We start from the raw sequence: 21,214 nt of genomic DNA, 5'->3' as shown, positions 1-21,214 counted from the left end.
AGAATCTGACTCCAATTTCTCAAACTCATTTACGCGAAAACAATTAAGAGATGAAGGAAGAAGATCCACCAACTGACATATGGTCGACAAGTGAGGAGGGAAAATTCGGTAAAGAGTTCAAACAATAAGCAGAGAGTAACCCTCATGCGTGAATGATTATGTGCCCACTAATCTAATACTATCTTAAAAAATATGTTAGTTTTTTTTTAAAATTTTTTTTTTTTTTTTTTTAAGAACAGATGATTTGAACTACCTAAAATACCTCTATTCTTTATTCACTAATTTAAACATCTCAACCTAATAACTTATAATAACCTTAAATCTCAACCACTCATTTTTTTCCCATCTCCTCAAATCTTAACCACTCATTTTTTTCTCTTTCATCCATAAATTATTTTATTTCTCTAATTCATTCAAAATCTTTTATCTCAAAAACCGTATATCGATAAATTATAAAAATCGTATGGGTGTTCTTAAAATTTCATGCTCTTTCATTAGAGATGTCATTCGATGATATTCGATATAAATTCGGCTAAGGCATTTGGCTATCACGCTCTATGACTTGACCTATCACCCTCACCATCTCATCGTCCCAACGCGCGGACACTATTTTTCGTTAATATAAATGTATCAACTTTCATTGTTATTACAAGGATAAAAGTTTTTATGTTACTATAGCATAAACATTGGTGGGTGAAACCTTTTGGAAACACAGAAGTCTTAAAGAGACAAGCTTACATATGCTCCTGATATGCAAATCCGCCACTGCTTGATTTTCAGTCAGTAATCTACACCATAACATGTTATATTTATCAATATCATGCGATATACATTCGAATCATGGAGATTTATTAGAGACTATGGTCATCAATTGGGATTAAGGTCTTTCTATCTCCTTAAGAAAATTAGATAAGATTAACAAAATGGAGAGTTCTACAAATTTGAGAATACAAAACGTCTCCTCCACCTTTAACACTATGACCTTTTGATTTCCTAGGGGAATTTAATTTCCGGTCTCCTTAATGTGATAACTTAGATTCCAATAGATCAAGATATTGTAAGTGTCTTAGACTACCAACGCCTTGGGTACCTCATGTATTACAAAATTATTCAAGTATATAGCACGTACTAATACATACATTGCTCATCTTTCCCTGTATTTGGTACGTAGCTTGTTTGATCAATGACAAAGAACAATTTGTGTCTACTAATACAAAGCCTTTGATAAACAGAGCCTTTTTTTAGTTTTGCAGCATTAATGTATTTGTATATTTGTTAGTTTTTGTTTGTTAGTTTTCATATGTAAAGCATACAAGACCACCAGAATAAGTGGGTTTTATTTCAGCAAGTCTACGTTATGACGCAAGAAAATATAATATTTTACGGAAACGTGCAACATTTACATGTTTATGGGATAAGATGTAATGATGGTCACAACGGTTCATGTGAGATCCACCTCTTGAACATGTCAAAACATTCATTTGGCTTGTACTCAGGGGCCGTGTGCCCACCACCCTGCAACAAAACATACTTGAATTAACAACGTGTATCAACACAACACTTGAAATATCAAAAGCTCGTATTTCTTACCTTCACGGTGGCAAATGTCATCATATTCGAATAACTCTCAGTGTACCTGTAAAAAGACAAATGAAAAGGAAGAAAAATACACCACAAGTACATTTTATTACATTGCCTAAAAAACAACATTTGTAAATTACCCAGCAATTTGACCATGAACCTTCCATGATCGCCATTGATCGATGACAGGGTGGTTTAGATCTTTTACCCATGCTTCAGTTGACTGGTGAGGAACAACCATATCATGGTCACCACTGCATTAAAGTTATATAAGTTCAGCAATAACCCTTTATTTTTTCACAAAGAACAATTATTATCGATTAATGTGAAAAATAATGAGGACCTGTATATAAGAGAACGATAGCCTTTTTTGCTGAGGTTTAGATGATATGGTCTAACATCATCTACTGTTGTGGTAAGGTTTAGTTCCGAGCTGCATCTTATCCATTCTTTGACAGTTCCCTGGATTTTGTAACATGTGGGAAAAGCGCTTCGCTTATATATTTAATTATATCTACTACAAAAAATTTATAGGGAGTAAATACCTTACGGATATGCAGTGCTTCTCTAACATTGACATCATTAACCCAGTAATAAACCAGCTTATATCCATCAACCTGGATATAAAAAACATCTTGAATTCTGCTATATGTTTGTCTCACTATGTTATATTTGAAATAAAGTAAGATCTAATCCAAGATATCTATTGGAAAGGACATAATGCGATTGTAGACACTTACTCGACAATAAAATGACGAAAGTGGACGTTCCTCGTTCAATTGCTTTTGAGTTGCTAGTTCTATTGGCCATCGAAAAGAACCACAATAAGGTTCCAAAACATGGGCAGTTTCGATCCCATCTATGCACTACAAATACATCGAAAAAGTTGTATATTTGAGATATTCTGATTATTAACGAAAAGACAATGTCAAATATGTTTAATGTTGAGTAATAAACTTAATTTAGTTTTCTGGAAAGTTTTCTTTGGGAATAAGTGCTCTCATTAACAAAATCTAATGTTTAAACTCTTAGTTAAGACTAGTTATGGTGAGTTAACATGCTATTCAATGGCAATTATTTTAGTTAAATAGGGAAGTGAAGTGTCTTGTTCTAGTAGTATTTATAAGATGTACTCCATTTGGCAGGTGAATAAAAACATTTCAATTGGATATCTCAGTTGAATTTCATGTATACCTCTTGGCACAACTCAAGATGTTGTAAACATCCATTGTTGTTAGGGCTTATATAATCCAACCGATACTCTCCATGACAACTTCGTGACAACAACTTTAAAGACATTGGCAAAGAAGAATGTTAGTTAATAAGTTTAGAATAGAATTTACAGGATATTCATAGGAGCACAACAAACCTTATAGAGTTCATCAGAAATAAGCCCCATTCCATTTGCGAAACAAATTTGGTAATTATCTTCTTCTGGAAATGTCACAGGGTTTCCAAGCACATATCCCTGAAGCACAAAGTTCATGGGTTAAGAAAAATCGATTTGAAATAATGCATTATGCATACTAGAAATTATTATAGAATTATTAGAAGGTATTTATGCTGATTAATTCTAGTCAGCCATAAGGTTCATTTTTTTTATTGTCATAAATAGTACTTGAGATTAAGAGCACCAATGAAGACCTTTAGATTAATATATGGTTTGGTGTGAGCTTCATTTCCTGCACATTGCAAATAGGTTACGATAAAAGGACCGAACCAGTGATTATACGTTTGAAGATGTCACATATATAATACTTATAACTACACAAATGTCTACTAAAAATACAATTGTGCAGTCGCCCTCGAGAAAAGTATTACCATTTGATATTAGTTGTGTTATTATAGGTACTGCAATTCCAGAATACGAGTCTCCTCCAACATAGAATGGGTTGGAAACGAACTCCGGGTGCGTTTGAAACCACTGCAGAATGCTTCAACGTGTAAAAAGAACCTTGAAAAGCATAATGAAACTTAATAAAAATATATGTACCTTTATCATAAATTCATATGCTTGATCACTAAACTGGATATCTGTAGAACTAGAAGCAAGTGTCGTTCTTGCATAGGAAAAACCGGTACCAACAGGAATATCTAGGAAGATTATGCTTGCCGCCTGCATTTCGAGTAAATTCAAAGACCATCAATGTCATGGCCTCTCCAAAAGTTTGTGCTATTATTGTAAATGAATAGAATTTAGGGGTTAAAATGAAAGTTTTATTTACAGCTATTCCACTGCTACGCAAGCAAAAGGGAAAGATAAGAAAACCTTTGTCCACGAGTAGGGTGTCAAAATCAAGTTTGGCAAACTTCCATTGTACTCCACAGCCTCAAATTGCATAGTACCTATTTTGTTCAAATAACTACTCATATATCTAAAGGAAAATGGTAGATCCTCCTAGAAGAGGGTTTAGTATCTCGTGGTGTAAGTACACTTTTATGTGATTCATTGTATGTAACATGTAACGAACCCGCTAAATTAAACGATTAATGCAAAAGTGTATAGTGGCAAATCATATGAGTTGTAGAAGTTTTTGATTGATCCACGTAAAAATTTTACATTAATCGTTCAACTTAGCGGGTTAGTTACATACAATGAACCAAATGAAAGTTACATTTACACAATAGGAAAAGGGTAAAAGTTACATAGAATTTCAGATACTTAACCCCTAAAAACAATCATCCTAACTAACACTTAGCATGATCAAAAAATGAAATTAGGAGAGAGAATAAATGGATTACATTTGTCATTTTTTAAGATTATTAGCAGGATTATTAGGCTAATTTTTAGGAGGATATATCATTTCCCATATCTAAATAGCGTTACTAAAAAGGGGCTACTCGAACAAAGCTCATGAAAACGCATAACTATCAATACCAATCTCGTAGAACAATCCCGAAATAGAGGAGCAACCGGGACCTCCGGTAATCCAAAGCATGAGAGGATCCTCCTTTGGATTTGACTCAGATTGAATGAAGTAGTAAAATAGCTGTACATCTTCATTCACATCCACCCCAACATAACTACATGTAAATAATACGAGTATCACTTAGTATAAGTTATATAAAGTTGACAGGTTTCCTAATTAAGCGATACTCTTATTAGATTTGAACCTTAATTAGTTGATAATTAAATTAACATTTTGGGCAATCACGAAAAGTGTCTCGGGATATTTTGGTTAGGCCGCCTACAAACATAACTCCAATTGAATAGGAAAAATGGTACTATATATCCGTAAATTTACTAGTTGTAGTTTATGTTATATCAAATAAAGCAAATTAGTACATACCCAGTTTCTAGATGAAAGGGGAGTGGTCCATGGAAACCAGGAAGATAATCTATTTTACCGGATGAGGTTGAGCTTACAGCAATATTACGAATATTAATATTAATATAGAAGAAGATGGTTATTATTACGATGAAAAGACGATACATGATTTTTAGTTAATTAGCTTAAATTGAGTAAGCTAATTACAGATACAGGGTTAAGTAAGGTATATGTGATTGAAATAATGACAGATACAATTTGACTTTAGATATATAGTATTGCATTAAGTAAGTTTACGTACACATGCATATGTGATATGTGTAAGAAGAAAAGGTTTCTTGTCAGTATCATTTACTTACGTGGCGAATTTGCATACTATCATCTAATTCATTAAATATGTGAAGGAATCTGAATATGAATGTTTGGTGAGCATGCATGAAAGCTAATGGGGAGTGAGTGGTAATCGTCAAACTCCATCACCGAGTCGTCGCTGGATGGTAAGTTGGTAACACGCCGAAAGAGAGTATGTGATTTTTGGCACACTTCACCAAAGAGAGAGGAGAGGCATGTGCGGCGTCGACCCACCAACAGTCACTTTTGTGATTAGAAATTTAAAAAAAAAAAAAACTAAATAGTTTTTTTTAACCTTTTATCTATGTTTATCTGTACTATATTATAAAACAAATCGATCTACTTTTGAACATTGAACTTAAAATTAATAATGATTCTAAGTTTCAATGTACACATTCTAATGCCTGATGTATTATAGCCACATTAAGTTAATAACTTCCACTACTCACTGGCACCACCACCAATCTCCGCCGCCACTACCGCCGCTCGTCACCACCACACGTCCAGCAACCGCCGCCGCCATTACATAACCACCACCGCTGCTACCTCTATCATCACCGCAACGCACGGGTACCTTTCTCTCGTTATATTATAAAACAACTAGTCTTTGTTTAACAATTTAAGTTTTAACATTTCATCAAAATCAAATTACATTAATAATTTACACTACTCGCCACCACCACCAATCTTCACCGCTGCTCGCGACCACCACCCCCGCTGCCATTACATCACCACCATCGTCGATATCTCCACAACCGCCACAACGCGCGGGTACCGTTCTATTCTATATATACTACACACTTTCACCATTTATAAACCTCAACTCATTGTTCTTTACAAAATCCTTACCCATTTCTTACAATTACATCCCAAATCCTAAACCCTTTTATATAAAAAAAAAATGTCTTTGGATTCTTCGTTGGAGGATTACAAATACCCGACTTCATCTGACAAATCTACAAGTAGTTCATGGAAACTTTTTCTTAATGCGCATAAATATCTTCAAGACATGGCAAGCTCTCCCAATTTGTGACCCCGTAATGGCATAGATCCTTGACGGGATGCTGGTCTTCAAACTTAAATGAACAATTGGTTCGTTGAAGAACAAAAGTACGACGAAGCTTATTTTCGAAAAAAGATTCGTAAGGATAAAAGCATGATTGTGAGAATAGTAGGCAACATTGAAGCGAATTTCCCTTATTTTCAAGAAGGTTATGTAACATTGTGATTTTTGACTTTGTTTGACTTGTAATTAATGTGATTAGATGTAATTGACTTTCATGAATGAATGATAAATCCCGAGCGTTTTGATGAGCCTTAGTATAATCTGAAGTCCATTTGTGTTAACGGGGTTGTTTTAGCGTTTAAATGGATAACGAATAGCTATTGATCGAAATTAGCGGAGCGAGAGCCCCACTTTTGGAGCCTTAGGCCGGCCCCCCATCCCACATCCACACACCCATTCCCACATCTTATTTTCCTTATCCATGCTTTCTCTCACCCTCTCATTTATTTCTCTCTCAAATTCCCCATCTACCATCCAAGATCATCATAAATTCACCATTTAATCCCAAAATGTTGTGTTGTTGATGTTAGAATAACCTAATCTTGCAACCCTAATAATAATAATCATCAAATATCTAAGAAATTGCAAGTTTCAAAGTGTTCATCCAAAGTTTGAGCCCTAAATCCGGATTTGAAGTTGTAGGACGAATTGGTAAGTATTTCATAGCTCAAAACGTTCCTTTTACATTGTAGGTTACTTCCTTGATGTCAATCTAAATTTTTGGTAGTCGATTTTGGCGTGAAATGGGTGCTTTTGATTAAAAACGGAGCTGGATTAAATCACAAGATTTTGGAAGTGGGTTTATGAAAAGAATAGATGTTTATGCTTAGTTATACTTGTATTTGAATGTTTTAAAGTTTGGTAACCGGATTTGGCTTTTAAGGTTGTCAACTTTGAGGTCAAAAACTGTTTCTTGTTCTTTGAAAACTGCGGACGATATTCTGGAATTGGTGGATGATCCGTGTTCATCATACCATCTGCCAGATCGTCCGCAAATCGCTGCCTTTCCCATAGCATTTTCGTTCAGTTACCGCTCGACTTTCAATGATCCAAAACTTGTTTATTAGTCTTGTATCATCATTCTAAGGTTAACAAAATTGTTAAAACACATTTCTAAACACTTTGATTTTTAAGTCAAATTTTGGTGCTAAGTCATTTAACCGAATTTAACTAAAACTCTTCCTATGTCTTTTAAATGTTCTTGAATCACTTCTAAAGCATCCTTAGGGGTTCGTGGCATGGTTTGTTTGGGGATACCTTGTGATGATAAAATGTTGATGTAATAGGTTTGTTATCGTTGTGCTCCCATTCACCCGCTTAATCTCATTCTAACGATTTCTAAAGCTAAGGTGAGTTTCGTAGCCCCGTTTTCTCTTATATTTGGGGTGAAAAGTGTACTTGTTTCAAGTAAACGTTTTAACGGGTTATTTGAAATGAATTGATATTAAACGATGATTTGTGAACGTAAATGCTTTGCTTTCCATAAACGTATATATATATATATATATGAATGCATGTTGTGATGAATGATTGTAATAATGAGTAAGTCCACGATTAGTGGCATAACGTAAAGTCTATGTTTATGGCATAACGAGTAAGTCCACGATTAGTAACATAACGTAATGTCCATGTTTATGGCATAGCGTAAAGTCCATGTTTATGGAATAATGAGTACGTCCACGATTAGTGGCATAACGTAAAGTCCATGTTTATGGCATAACGAGTAAGTCCACATTTGTGGCATAACGTTGTTGTTAACGATATCGTTTAACGTGTATATTGTGTATGAACGTTTAGTTGTAACGTAACATTGATATGATGAATTGTGAACGTATGGTTGATAATATAAGTGTCCTCATCCTGGAATACTCTTAACGGTTGTTATCCCGACCCTATGGTTTTAACGTTTAAACCTACGAACTCATCAACTTTATGTTGATACGTTTTAATGCACTTTTCAGGTCAACAGGTTAATGGAAGGCGTATTGGATGATTTGTTGAGTGTTTGCATGCTAGGAGGGACTTGGACTATTTCTTGGATTCGTGATTCATAGTTCCCGCTAATGGGTTATGCTAAGAATCATTTACCATCTTTTGAACTATTATTTTGTAAACGTTTGATGGGTGTGCTCTTTAAGCATTATTCTTCATCCGGTACTTGTATTGAATGATTTGTATGGATTGTCCAATCCTTTTATGCATTTAGTTGGGATCTACATAATTTCCATGTCGTGCTTTGTTTTTCTTGTGATATCCCATTATTCTGCCTTGTTGGGGTGTTACAGAATGGTATCAGAGCCAGGTTGTAGAGAATTAGGTGGATTGACCTAGCCTATAGCCAATGCACCATATTTCATATTAGCATGCATGATAGGAAATTTGTTTGCAACGTGAATTGCATGATGCATAAAACTTGTTTAAACAGAGTTTGTAGGTTCTTATGACTTGATTGTTATGTGATGATTTGATGGACATAGGCGTTAGTGTCGGGATACACCGTGACTTGCCGAATGAACGTATATTTTTATAGTTTTATGTCTAACCCTAGCAAAGTGAAATGATGGCATTAATGAAGTATGACACTCGGTAACTCTAGAGGTGTCTGATCAACAAATTTATGGTCACCCTATGTCATATAAAGTTAATGACCTCGTGGATTACGCATTGTGGATAAAGTATAGTAGGTAACCTGGTATGTTTGATGAGTATTGGTTAGGTGGAGGGTTAGCTGCTGGTACACCCAGTATACATACCCGACCAATACTTGGATAACATAACGGAACCGAGTCTTAACATCCATTCAATTTAGTAACGGTGTGGAGGGTTAGCCGATGGTACACCCTGTATACAAACACTTCTAATGTGTTGAATGTTGAAGTTAAGATTAGGACTATGCTTTACCCACCTTGATATGACTTGACCCCTTTTATATTTGTGTTAATTGGCATGTGATTGTGATGTCGATTATGAATTGCATGAAACGATGATGCCTTAGATTATTTCCATGATAATATCCCCATAGAATTATATATTCTTGCAACGGTTTAGAAGAGATTAGATATAAGTTGTTCATTATTTGTCGGCCGATTTCGATTATTCGTGTGTGAAATGTGAGAATTAACTTGCTAATCTAACACGTGTGTTCAGGAAAGAATGGTTAGACCAAAAATAGTTGTTCGCCGCCCTCGTGCTCAAGAAGAAAAAGAGGTTGTAGGTGTTCGTGGAGGTAGAGGTGGACGAGGTGGTAGAGGAAACCGTGGTGGTCGTGGTGGCTGGGATGGTGCCAATCCCCCGGTATTAACCGAGGTCATTACTCAAGCTTTAAATGAGATCATGCCGGATCTTGTGGCCCGAATCCAAACGGCCATGGAAGCTAGAAATGAACAAGAAGAACCGGAAGATGAAGGGGTTCATGTTCAAAATGAAGATGATGTGAATGTAAACGGTGAGGATGGAGGAAAAGGTTTTGTGCGACTAAGAGGTCACGATGCTTATCAATAAGGATGTTTATTTAAAGACTTTAAACTTTGTGGAGCCCTAGAGTTTAATGGAGATGGTGTTGCTACGGGTTTTTTAGAATGGTTGGAGGCAATTGAATCAATAATTGCCCGGAGTGGTTGTGCTTTACACCATAGAATTACTTATGCCACCGGTATGTTGAAAAGTGATGCCCTTGAATGGTGGAATGGGGAGGTTGATGAATTGGGGATTGATGCGGCTAATAACTTACTTTGGGGAGAAATCAAAGATATAATAATCGCTAAGTATTGCTCGGCACACGAAATGCGAAACTTGCAAGTGGAATTCTCTAAACTTACCATGAGGGTTACACTCGCCGATTTGGCCAACTCTCTAGGCTCATTCCCCATTATGTGAAGCCCCAAGATGTAAAAATTGAGAAGTATGTTGCGGGGTTGTAAGGTGCCCTATTGTTGCGTGGATCGTAATAAGACGCGATTCGCTATGTCAAGAGTGCGGAATCCTCTTGAGATAACTAGATTGCTATTGCCTTTTGTTAATTAATAAGTAATTAATCAACCCGAAGGAGATGCACAAGGCTTGTGGTTCGTGTAGGAGAACACACGAAGGAACAATTAACCTTAGCTCGTAAATTCGTGAATAACTAACAAGGATTCGAAAATCATTAACCTAATTTCGTAGATTAGGTCTTGTATTTATACTAGTTGATATTGGGTGTGTGGGCTTCGGCCTTAATTACGTATTAGGCCCGAAACAATAAACAAACCGATCTGCCTTGTGCTGACGTCAGCATGAGGCTGATCCTTCATGCTGATGATGTCAGCACGAGGGACGACCCATATGTTCTTTGTTTGGCTTCGTTTGGCTCGTACATAACATCCAATCATCGTTTAAGTGTTCTACGACACTTATAAACCTTGATTCTATGTTCTTGTACCTGCAAAACAATATATAACACACAAACACAATACAAAACACAAACATATATAATATTGAAGTTCAAACGTAATCATTAAATATCAACACAAGTTCTTATTTAAATGATTACACACAAGTTCCTAAAAAACATAAACAATAATCAAATCTATGTTGCGATTGTCACAATGAATCTGCATCTACAGACTCCCCCTTGACGATTGCAACTAGATCTCTTTAAAGTCTTCAAAACTTAAAATTCAAAGCTATCCGTTAAATAAAAGTCTTGTGCTATTCGCATGAATTCTCTCTTGCAAACAATGTGCGAGAATGTTGCGATAGCGCATTTCTTCAACTTTCCAAAAATCCACTGCTGAGCAAGGTGTATCCAAAAGTCTTCTTTGATCACCTCTTGACAAATTGACAACCTGCATTGGATCATACATGCGTAGCAACATCTGTTTTTGTGAATCATCAACAAACATCTGTGCTTCGCCTGACTTGATATCTATCTGCCAAAATGTCATCTTTGTCAGCATATCTTGATCCCATTTGATAGCAGGAACCTTCTTAACACATTTAATCCTTCGTTGTTTAAAACGAAATGTGCCGTCTGGATTCTTAATCTTCTTCAAGGGTGTTGGCTTTATCAACCTTTCTTCTGGCTTCAGACCTCTATCACTGAAATACTTAATTCAAGGATCATCAGCATCTGCATCTGGAGCGATCATCACAGCTTTGCCTTTATCTTGAATCCTAGAAGTACTAGCACCAGCTGTACCAGCAATCTCTGACTCTCTTTGTCTTGATGACTCCCCCTGAATGTTTGCAGTCTCTGTATCCATAGCATCACCAGCAGTATCTTGACCTTGACTTCTATTCTCTGGCTCACCAACATCTGGTTGTGCTTGATTAGGACCTTGAGCTGGATCTTGATCTTCATGATCATCATCTCTTGACTTACTTGCTAGCTCATCATCCTTACGACCACTCTTATAATAAACTTTGGTCTCGACCTTCTCTCCCCAATAACAACACGAGAAGCAGAAGCAGTAGACACCGAAACAGGAACATTAGAAACTGAAGCTCTTAAAGCAACAACCAATGGAGTATCACCAACAGTAGGTGCATGAGACCTCTCCATGGCTTCATTATAAGCAGCAAACTCTCTATCAACCTCAGCTTGAGATCTTGCATGTCTTTTTCTTCGCTTCGGCAACCTCTCTTCCTCTTCTTCATCTTCTGAATCCTCAACAACATTAACTGAGACTTCAGAAGGACCCACATCAACATCAACTGGAGCAGAGGTAGAAGTAGAAACTCCAGTAGATGGTGGTACAAGATTTGTAGGATCATCAATATCCTCCATGAGAGCATCCATATCTGAATCATGCTCTATATCTCCAGCATACAAGGAACATCATTAAGTCCCTCAAACTGATCAGCTCGTTCTTCATGAGGATCTTCTTGAGCCTGATCATCACCACCAGCAGCAGCAACAACGGGGTCTTCATCCTCCCAACCTTGTCTGGGTGCAACATAGTTAGGATTGAGCAAATGTCCGAACAATGACGGATTATCAACATGAATCGGATGATCTCTACCCGACAAGTGCTTCAAACTTTCAACAAATGCCTTATAAGTAAGATGACCTAAATTAAATGTAGGACCGTCAAATGGCAAATCAGTTGCAAAGTGACGAATTATGATCATCACAAATCTTGGAAACAAAAAAAATTTCTTGTCTGTACCAAATGACCTCAACTGCTTCTCCAAATTATCAAAAATGTACTGAGAAAAGCTATATGGCTTGTTCAGCACTAAGGCAACCATCTGAGAAGCGTTCTAGATATTCATCTGGTCATAGCATGTACTCTGATGACTAATGGCCCTTAACAAATAGTAAGCAAGAAGCTTCCATTTGCCACGAAGATGATTCCTAAAGTATGGGTGAGAAATAGCTTCAGTATACCCCATACGACGTAGAGCACCGTCGCAGAATTCTTCTGTAAACTCAGTAGGACCTTGCTCTATCTCGACATCACCTAAGTGTAATATCGTCCGTAAGTCTCCAGCCGAAAATGAGAATGAACGTCCTCCAACAGTAGTGCGAATGTATGTATGAGCACCCATCTGCACTGAACGTGCTAAGTTCCAAAACTCCCGAATGAGACTTATCACCAACGGAGGGTTTTCTGTTACTACAAAATGAACACGAGAACGTGCAAGAAATTTTAGGACACCGTGAAACTCCGAAGTGCACCCCGTCTGTGTAATGCTGAAATCGAGTGCAGCATTGTGCTCCTTGACGAACACACGAGCGTTATTACCTTGTCCTGCCATACCTGCACAAAAACAGACAAAAACGAAAAGAAAAACAAAAGTTAGAATAAACGAAACTAAAAAGTAGGGTTTTGGCTCGTCTGCTTCGTGATGACATCATCACGAGGAGGATTTCCTTCGTCGTGACGTCAGCACGAGCCAAGCATGAACCCAGAAACAAGAAGTAAAAACATGTCCATTTGATGTTAAAATTAAACAAAAAAACATCATCGTGGACTTGTTTCTGGTTCGTGTATGCCCAGAAAAGAAAATCGAAACTAATTCGATGAACACGAAGTTAGTTCGTGTTCTTCATGTGAATAGTGACCGAAACACAAATTCTTCTGATTAATCCTGATTTAACACTTGTTTACTTAAAGTTTTGTTAGATTTAACATGTTTAAACATCAATTAATCTAATTTTAAGTCCAATTTAAGTCCAAATCATCAAAAATCAAAGATCTAATTCATGGTTCGTCCGAGGTACTGTTCACGCGAGGTAAAATAAAAAATCGGGCATTATAACGGCTTAAATCTTATAAGTTTCAAAGTTAAAACATCAATTCACTATCCTAGATTATGAAATTACCAACAAATCTGGATAATAATCAAGAAAAAGGATGAAATCGATCAAAAGAAGAGCGAATGAATAGTAGCACGAAGGAGACGAAGTTCGTGTGATTTACTTAGGGTTAATTTCGATTAATTGGTAATTAATGAATAGTAATAACCCATATATATATATTCGAATCCACATGGGCCGGGCCAAACACGCAGTTCGTGGGCTTCGTGATGACGTCAGCGCGAGGCATGCTGACGTCAGCACGAGGTGATTTCAAATTTTCAGATAAACTTCATTCCTTAGCCAAATTTCGCGAATTTTCCAGAAATTAAACAAGGATAAATTCCAGAAATTTCAGAATCATAAACCTATAGATACTCGTTACCAAAAACCTGTATCTACTCGAATATGCAATTATAAATCATCCGTACAAAGTTGTCATCACAATAATGTATCAAATAAATCTTACATTATTATCTTGACATAAAATCGATCATTTCTTCATTGATGTTTAACTTTAAACAAATGCAAACTTACATTAAAACATATTTAATGTATAATGCATTACAAATACATCAAAAAATATTATATCAACAACCTATCACATTACATCTTAGGTTGTGATCTTGATAATAAAACTATAACCTATCACACTAAGTCTTAGGTTAATAAATTGGCAATGATGCATTCCACATGTAGATTAATCATGATATATCCAATCCGACTTGTTTCAACATGGTATTCAAATGAAATTTGATAACTGTAACCTGTACACTTAACAAACTTCATCAATGCATCAAAAACAATAAAATATCATAAATATGCAAAACAACCAAAATCTGAACCTAGCAATCATTACAAGATGTAAGGCAAGTTCAATCTTTGTCAAGCATACTAATCAACCAAAAACAACTGAAATTTCAAAATTTACTTGAAACATATTCAAAAATATTCTGACTTTTCAATTTTCAAAACATTTCATTTTCTAAATTAAACAACTTATATATTAATTAGAAAATCCTTCTTTTAAACATACATACCGTAAGCAACAAGACTTATATAATTCACTAAGAATTATAACATTTAATGCTTATCAAATCTCTCGTGCAATAAGAACTAGTTTGACACACAAACTGACACTTATTACGAAAACAAAATAAACTAAAAAATAAAATAAAATAAAAACTAAACTACTTTATTTATTTACAAGAAATTTTAAGTTTCTGCAGATTAGATCATATTAGCATTTACATAAGTCTGCAAGTGAGAAATAATTCTCTTATTATTAGTTATGAACATTGACTCAACCACGATTACCGGTATATTTGTCCCCTTAAACACTCGGTACTTCCAGTTTCCTTTGAATTATGACACTTTCGACATACCCTGGCCAAGGACAGTCACCATGTAACCCGAGTAGCCTAATATGCCACTGAATAGTTTGCGAACTTATGTGACCCACATTCAGATATACTTCCGTAATCGATACAAGCACTAAGATAACAAATATTCAATATATATTCAAAAACATCCTTAAACAAATCATGAGACACCTTTTAGATAACTGAATTTAATTACTTTGTGATTTAACTTATTTGCTTTTGCATTTCATTCTTTAGGTAGGCTAGGTATACAAAGACACCCCGAGGACATACTTGTCCGAATCTCAAAGACCACATTAGCCCCTTAATTAACATTCATTTCATTTGCATAAACAATATCACATTAAACTTTCATGCTCATGATTGGTAGAGGTTTTTGCCTATACATTGAACAAATCTTATAGTAATGCAAGATCTTTCACAAAATTTAAGGACTAGATCAATTCATTACTACTGAAAAGCAAGCATTCTCAGCCATATATCTGAATATGTTTCCCACAAGAACATTGTATAATTTAAGTTCAGATTAAGGAAACCTTGCTACTTTGTGTCTACCAATATATCCCAAATTGTAATCACTGAACTAAGCAGTTATATTATGATTAAGCAGACTTAAAAGCTAAGTATCCTCACTTCTAATCGTCTTACAACATTAACTTAAATCTCCTCATATTTTTGTCATTTTCTCATTTTTCACATTTTTATTATTTTCATGACACTAAGAACTCTTTTTGTATTTTTATGACTCTAGCTATTTACAGACACAAACTTACAAAATTAGTTCTTTGAGAGATTTAATATGAATCAGCATTCTTCATCCCATTGAGAAGAATTAACTTCTCAAATTGAGTCTTATCAAATGTTTTGGTATACAGATCAGCTAGATTATCATCGGTTATAACCTTTTCCAAATGAATTAACTTCTTTTGGGCACAATCATGCAAGAAATGATGTCTAATATCAATATGCTTGGTGACCTTATGCATGACAGGGTTATTTGTAATGTCTACAGCTGAGTTATTGTCTATTCTAATAGGAGTATCACGTAAATCCATACCGTAGTCACGAAGTTGTTGCTGAATCCACAATACCTGGGAACAACAACTACCAGCAGCCATATACTCTGCCTCACATGAAGACTGAGCAACACATGTCTGCTTTTTGCTGTAACAACCGCCTTATAAATATTCTAATTAAGTTTCTTAAATCGTACTTTCGCCACCTGAACGGCCAGACAGTTCAATTCGACTAAGTTCTTGATGTACTTTAGATGTAAAATATGTGCTTATTTGAAGGTCAATTAGATCTTAAAATCTTGATTTATGTGACGGATTATGAATTAATTCGATAAAATATGAAGGTTCGGTTCATAAATGTTCATGTCCATAATTGTTCTAGTGCAAAATGTTCACAAATAGTCCCTTGGAAATATCTAGTGCATTCATTTGGAAAAGGTATAAATAGAATATTGTAGTATGAGAAAATTCACTATTCATTCATCACCTCCAAACATCTCTTTCTCTCTAAAAACACATAGTCAGGAACATCTCTACAACCATTTTCACGCACTAAAAATCACCATCTTGATTTTGGGGTTGTTTAAGTGAAATCATTTGTACTTTCGGGTTCCTTGTGACGATCAAAACACGTGTCCATAATCGAATCGCAGGTAACAACAACATTTCTTGTGAAATTGAGCAATTTATATATGTACTTTTCATGTTCATGTTCTTGATGATTTGGTCCGAGTTTTGTTAAGAAATCATGTTAATAATCAATGGGTATGTGTCTAGATGTGTTTAACATCGTTTTGGTGAACAAAATTGAGTCATAACATGGTTGAATCACAAAACCCATTTTTGAAAATGAAGGTAGCTTGTATTTGAAGTAGTAAACTGTTCTTGAGTGTTAATGGTCCTGAAATCTGTTTTAAAGGTTATGAAATGGTGTTATTGAATGTCTATGTGCTAGTATAATGTTCCACGAATTCCTGAAAATCAAGTTCGACTGAAAGCTTTGAAAAGAATAGTGATCAGGCTCTGTTTGGCTCATGTTCTTCCCTAAAACGATCTAAACAAGAAACTTGTTCTTGAGCTATTAACTGTGGTGACTCACTGATGTTATGTTTGAGATGTGGCTTGGCATTGATTCACTAATGGGTAACTGATCTTACGATCGGTTTCGCTCAAGCAAATGGTGAATCAAATTAAGTCGAGTCGTAGTTTCAAAATGGAAATTAAAACGATCAGAATGGTGGCCATAAAAGACGATCCCTTTGAGATCATATAAAACGATCTATTTTGAGCAATTATAAAACGAACAAAACCTGTTTTACATCCTAATGTCGAGCCTTGTACTTATGCATCGAATTCCTGAAAGAACTTGAACAGAACCTTGCTCAAGAGAAACGATCTTTTTCTTCTTGCAAACTAAAACGACCTATTTTCAAAGTGAGCTAAAACGATCTAAAATTAGGATGTTTAAAACGATCTCTTTTGCCTCCTGATATAGAACGATCTAAATAGAGGCAATACCTATAACGATCTAAAATGGTTTCCTAAGTTCAAACGATCTGTTTGGTCCAAATTGTAAAATGATCTAATTTCAAAGGATGCTCAGGAACGATCTAATTGGGAACCAAAGTGAACATGAACTTAGTTTTGTCTTTCAAAACTCAGAACGATCTATTTGGAGAAACGTGAGACTATCTCATTTGGAGTGAAGTAGAGACGGCTGAAGCTGAAACGATCTCTTTGCCCAAGCCAGAACGATCTAAACCCAAGGAACTCAAAACATTCTAATATAATGTACAAGGACGAATTGCTTTGATCTCATATCAAACAGGAATGAACTTGGTCATATATATATATATACAACATAAGTGACTTAGACAATTATTTAAAAACAATCACAAACTTGTGCTTTGTTTGCCCTAAACACGAAACAATCTTAGGAAGATGAGGAACCAAATCGATCAGAAAAAGGTACAAAAGAAATGATCAAAAGTCCCAAGACTTCTAAAAACGATCTAAAGTCCCTAGTCAATTATATACATCTAAATTAACTTGGGTACGAATGTTATGAACATCTTAAGCGAATTTGTAAACTAAAGTTCACAAGAAAGACATGTACAATTTGATAACATTGCAATTATATGTGTTCAAAAGACGTACAAGACAAGTTCAGTTCGAGTACTTAAAGTTCATTTTGTGTCAAAATGTTCTAAGTTCATCAAGGACCAAATCATCGGATCATCAAGAACATTTTCGTGATTAATTAATCACCAAGTCTAATATATGTACATATCATGTGTACAACAACGTGTACTTAGGCTTCTGTCAAGACGCGCTTGGATATCTATAGATATAACATATCTATCTCCGTGCTTGTTCTCTGTGCTCAATAACCGTACTGTACCAGATCAATGTGAGTTCACTTACCCCCTTTTCGTACATGTTGTTCAAAGTTCTTTATCGGGGACTGAAAAGCATGAAAACTATTTTTGTACTAATATATATATAAATATATATATATATATATATATATACGTTCTTGAACCGTTCTACGTACTATTTTACGATCGTATAAATTACTTATGAAATGATTATGAATTATCTTCTAAAGTGTATTTAGATCTTGAATGAGCAGGGTCTTGAATACATTTATAATGCTATTCATACTCTATGTTGTGTATTTAGGTCTTGAATGGGCAGGACCTGAATATACTCATATTACTATATTTGTTCTCTATTATGTACTTATTGTCCTATGTATGAGTTCTATGTTTACTGCTATCAATTCAATTCCCACAGTTCAGGGAATGAACCGTAGGTAATTATGGACAGCGTTGTTAGGGTAGGCCCACCCTCATTCTCTCTCTCTATATATATAGATGATGTATATTTTCTAGTTTTAAATTTATATCACGAAATACCTAGTAACTGTCTACTACTACACGAGGTCGAACACAAGGACTTGTTAAGCAATTGTTAAATAAAGTGATTCAAGTAAAAGGGGATTTTATGGCCGAATTGCCACTTTGCAAGAGTTAGTTGAAAAATCAGTAATCTCGTAGGATTAATCGCAAAAGAATATTTTGTTGTTGAATTTCGAACAATAATTTGAAAGGACATCCACTTGGATCAGCTCCCATGCCAATCATCGGGTCTAAACATTACTTGCATTTATTGAACGACTCAAAAGATAGACAAGACAAACTTCCGTTATACTTGACAATTTAATTGCTCTAAATATAGTTATCGTTTCCGCGTTTAATTTCTATCCAAAACAATTAAGCATTAAGATCCTGAGTTGATTTTCACGATTTAACCTATAAAAGCGTTCTTCCGAACTTCTTATTCACCTAATCAGATTCCTCTATCATAAGTGTTAACACATTCAAAATGAATTTAATTGTTTAAAATCTTAATCGTTGGTTTCTTCCGAACTCCGACAACTCTAGGTTAATTATAGACCGATCAACCTTTTCATAAACCAATTGACAATGACATAGATTTCTTCCGAACTTCTAATTACAATTATCAATCAATAAATATAAAAGATAAAACAATACTTAAACTCAAATAAACATGGATCTTCGATTAAACGTAAAAACCTTGTTCAACGTTTGCAAGTAACATGTTCACTACCTAGGCGGGTGCAAATAAGATTTAGCTACTCATAATAACCAAGGAAACACAAATAATATTAAAAGAAATCATATTGTACCGATAATCTTGATGAATTCGAAAAGCAATAATGAATCCTCGAATAAAAATTGATATTCTTGAACAAATAGATGATAGGAAATCGACCTGCAAGAGCTTCCTACTCGTTCTTTGCGTTTCTAGGGTTTTGAAGTGCTAAAAAGTGAATTATTCCCGTCCTTAATAAAAAAAAAGAGAGTATATATACGAATTCAGCACCTAACGGCCGTTAGGGAGGTGTAACGGCCATTACACGGGCTAACTGTCGAGATTTTGCAACTTTAGTCCTTCAGACTAACGCCCGTCAAGATTTTGTTACACCATCAATCCTTCAGCTACTAACGGCCGTTAATCAGACCCTTAACGCCAATTAGCGTGGACATGTAATTCCAACTTCTTATTAACGGCAATTAAGATTTGTTAATGGGAGTTAAGTACTGAAAGTCATGGATTCTTCATTTAAACATCCTTTTTTCGTTATGCCTTTCACCCGTAACTTGTACGAACATCATGTCATCATCTCTTAAGTCATTTTTTTTGCCATTTTCTTCCATGAACCTGCTATGGACCTGAAACCACTCGTACATACCATAAAGCATCGAAAGTACATACAAATAACTAATAATTAAGCATAAAATGACCTAAAAACCATCTGGGAAATATGTATATATTAAGTCACATCAATAGAAAAAAGAGAAAAATCATGAGAAAATCTCAATTCAAAAGTAATATATATAGAAGAAAAAGAGAACAGAATGACTCCACTGACAACAAAATATAATATTACCTGCAAGACATCTTATAAAGATCTTGTAAACAATATATACGAAAAAACACACATGACATAGGCGATTGTGTGTATAAATCGACATTGACATCTTAACTGATTGCCACATCAGATTTAGCGATGCAATCTTAAGTGCTATACTATATATAAAGATATAAAATATATGAATGAATTTGATTTTTCATGTATTTTTATACAATACATACAAAAGTTTAAGCTTAATGTTAAAAAAAAAAAGATTTTAAAAGTCAAAGTAAGGTTTAAAATGAGAACGAAGGAATATGTGTTTTTTTCATGAACCATGTTAGGTCCAGTTTTGCTGAAAACTGGAGCTCTCCAGTTGCATCTGCAGAGATTGAAGAATTGTCCGAAATATTTGAAGTCCAGTTGCAATGTACAGCTTATGCAACTGATGACTTCCTCCATTTGAGATCTGAAGTCCAATATCTGAAGACATTCCAGTTGAAGTCGAAGACAACAAGTGGAAGATTGAGAATGGCGATGGCAGCGAAGCCCAGTTAACATTCAATCAGATTAATCAATTGGAGATCCTCCAGTGTAAATGCTCTTACAAAGCATTACACTGATTACAAGGAGGACCTTTTACACTACATCCTTTTACCCGGACAATAATCTTGTCTGTGGATAAAAGTGCAAAGATGTAGAGTGGTTGAATAAAGTAACCTTTTGTCTTACTTTATTTAGCACACACACAAAGAATTATTTACTAATACTTTTGTTTGCTGTCAACCATATTTGTACATCGAAGTTGAGATCCCAATGCTCAACCTTC

General features: G+C 35.2%; 1 protein-coding gene across 3 annotated transcripts; it reads right to left on the bottom strand.

The window, feature by feature from the left end:
• Positions 1 to 662: 662 nt before the first annotated feature.
• Positions 663 to 5,071, bottom strand: LOC122586406 (serine carboxypeptidase-like 12). Of its 3 annotated transcripts, XM_043758401.1 has the most exons (15): positions 4,872 to 5,071; positions 4,460 to 4,605; positions 3,851 to 3,927; positions 3,575 to 3,697; positions 3,403 to 3,505; positions 3,226 to 3,263; positions 2,951 to 3,049; positions 2,776 to 2,868; positions 2,322 to 2,447; positions 2,127 to 2,198; positions 1,925 to 2,043; positions 1,722 to 1,835; positions 1,591 to 1,636; positions 1,404 to 1,515; positions 663 to 788 (listed from the first exon to the last, which is right to left on the bottom strand). In XM_043758401.1, exons 1-14 carry the CDS (start codon positions 5,015 to 5,017, stop codon positions 1,432 to 1,434), a joined length of 1,386 nt encoding a protein of 461 aa, XP_043614336.1. In that variant the 5' UTR covers positions 5,018 to 5,071; the 3' UTR covers positions 663 to 788; positions 1,404 to 1,431. The 3 variants fall into 3 exon arrangements, with proteins under 3 accessions (XP_043614336.1, XP_043614335.1, XP_043614337.1); XM_043758400.1 differs by lacking the exon at positions 663 to 788 and having other exon boundaries at positions 1,237 to 1,515; XM_043758402.1 differs by lacking the exons at positions 663 to 788; positions 2,776 to 2,868 and having other exon boundaries at positions 1,237 to 1,515.
• Positions 5,072 to 21,214: the final 16,143 nt, after the last annotated feature.

The sequence above is a fragment of the Erigeron canadensis genome, chromosome 2 (assembly GCF_010389155.1).
Source record: "Erigeron canadensis isolate Cc75 chromosome 2, C_canadensis_v1, whole genome shotgun sequence".
Lineage (NCBI taxonomy): Eukaryota > Viridiplantae > Streptophyta > Magnoliopsida > Asterales > Asteraceae > Erigeron > Erigeron canadensis.
Note: the sequence above shows the minus strand (reverse complement) of the source record. Positions and strands in the feature narration are given on the sequence as shown.

What these genes read in the sequence shown, in the direction of transcription:
- LOC122586406 (XM_043758401.1), bottom strand. Translation starts at nt 5,017, where the DNA reads ATGTATCGTCTTTTCATCGTAATAATAACCATCTTCTTCTATATTAAT. An exon ending in CACCCTACTCGTGGACAAAG is followed by an intron (nt 3,698 to 3,850) that starts GTTTTCTTATCT and finishes CTCGAAATGCAG; the next exon opens with GCGGCAAGCATAATCTTCCT. An exon ending in ATCTTGAGTTGTGCCAAGAG is followed by an intron (nt 2,448 to 2,775) that starts GTATACATGAAA and finishes ATGTATTTGTAG; the next exon opens with TGCATAGATGGGATCGAAAC.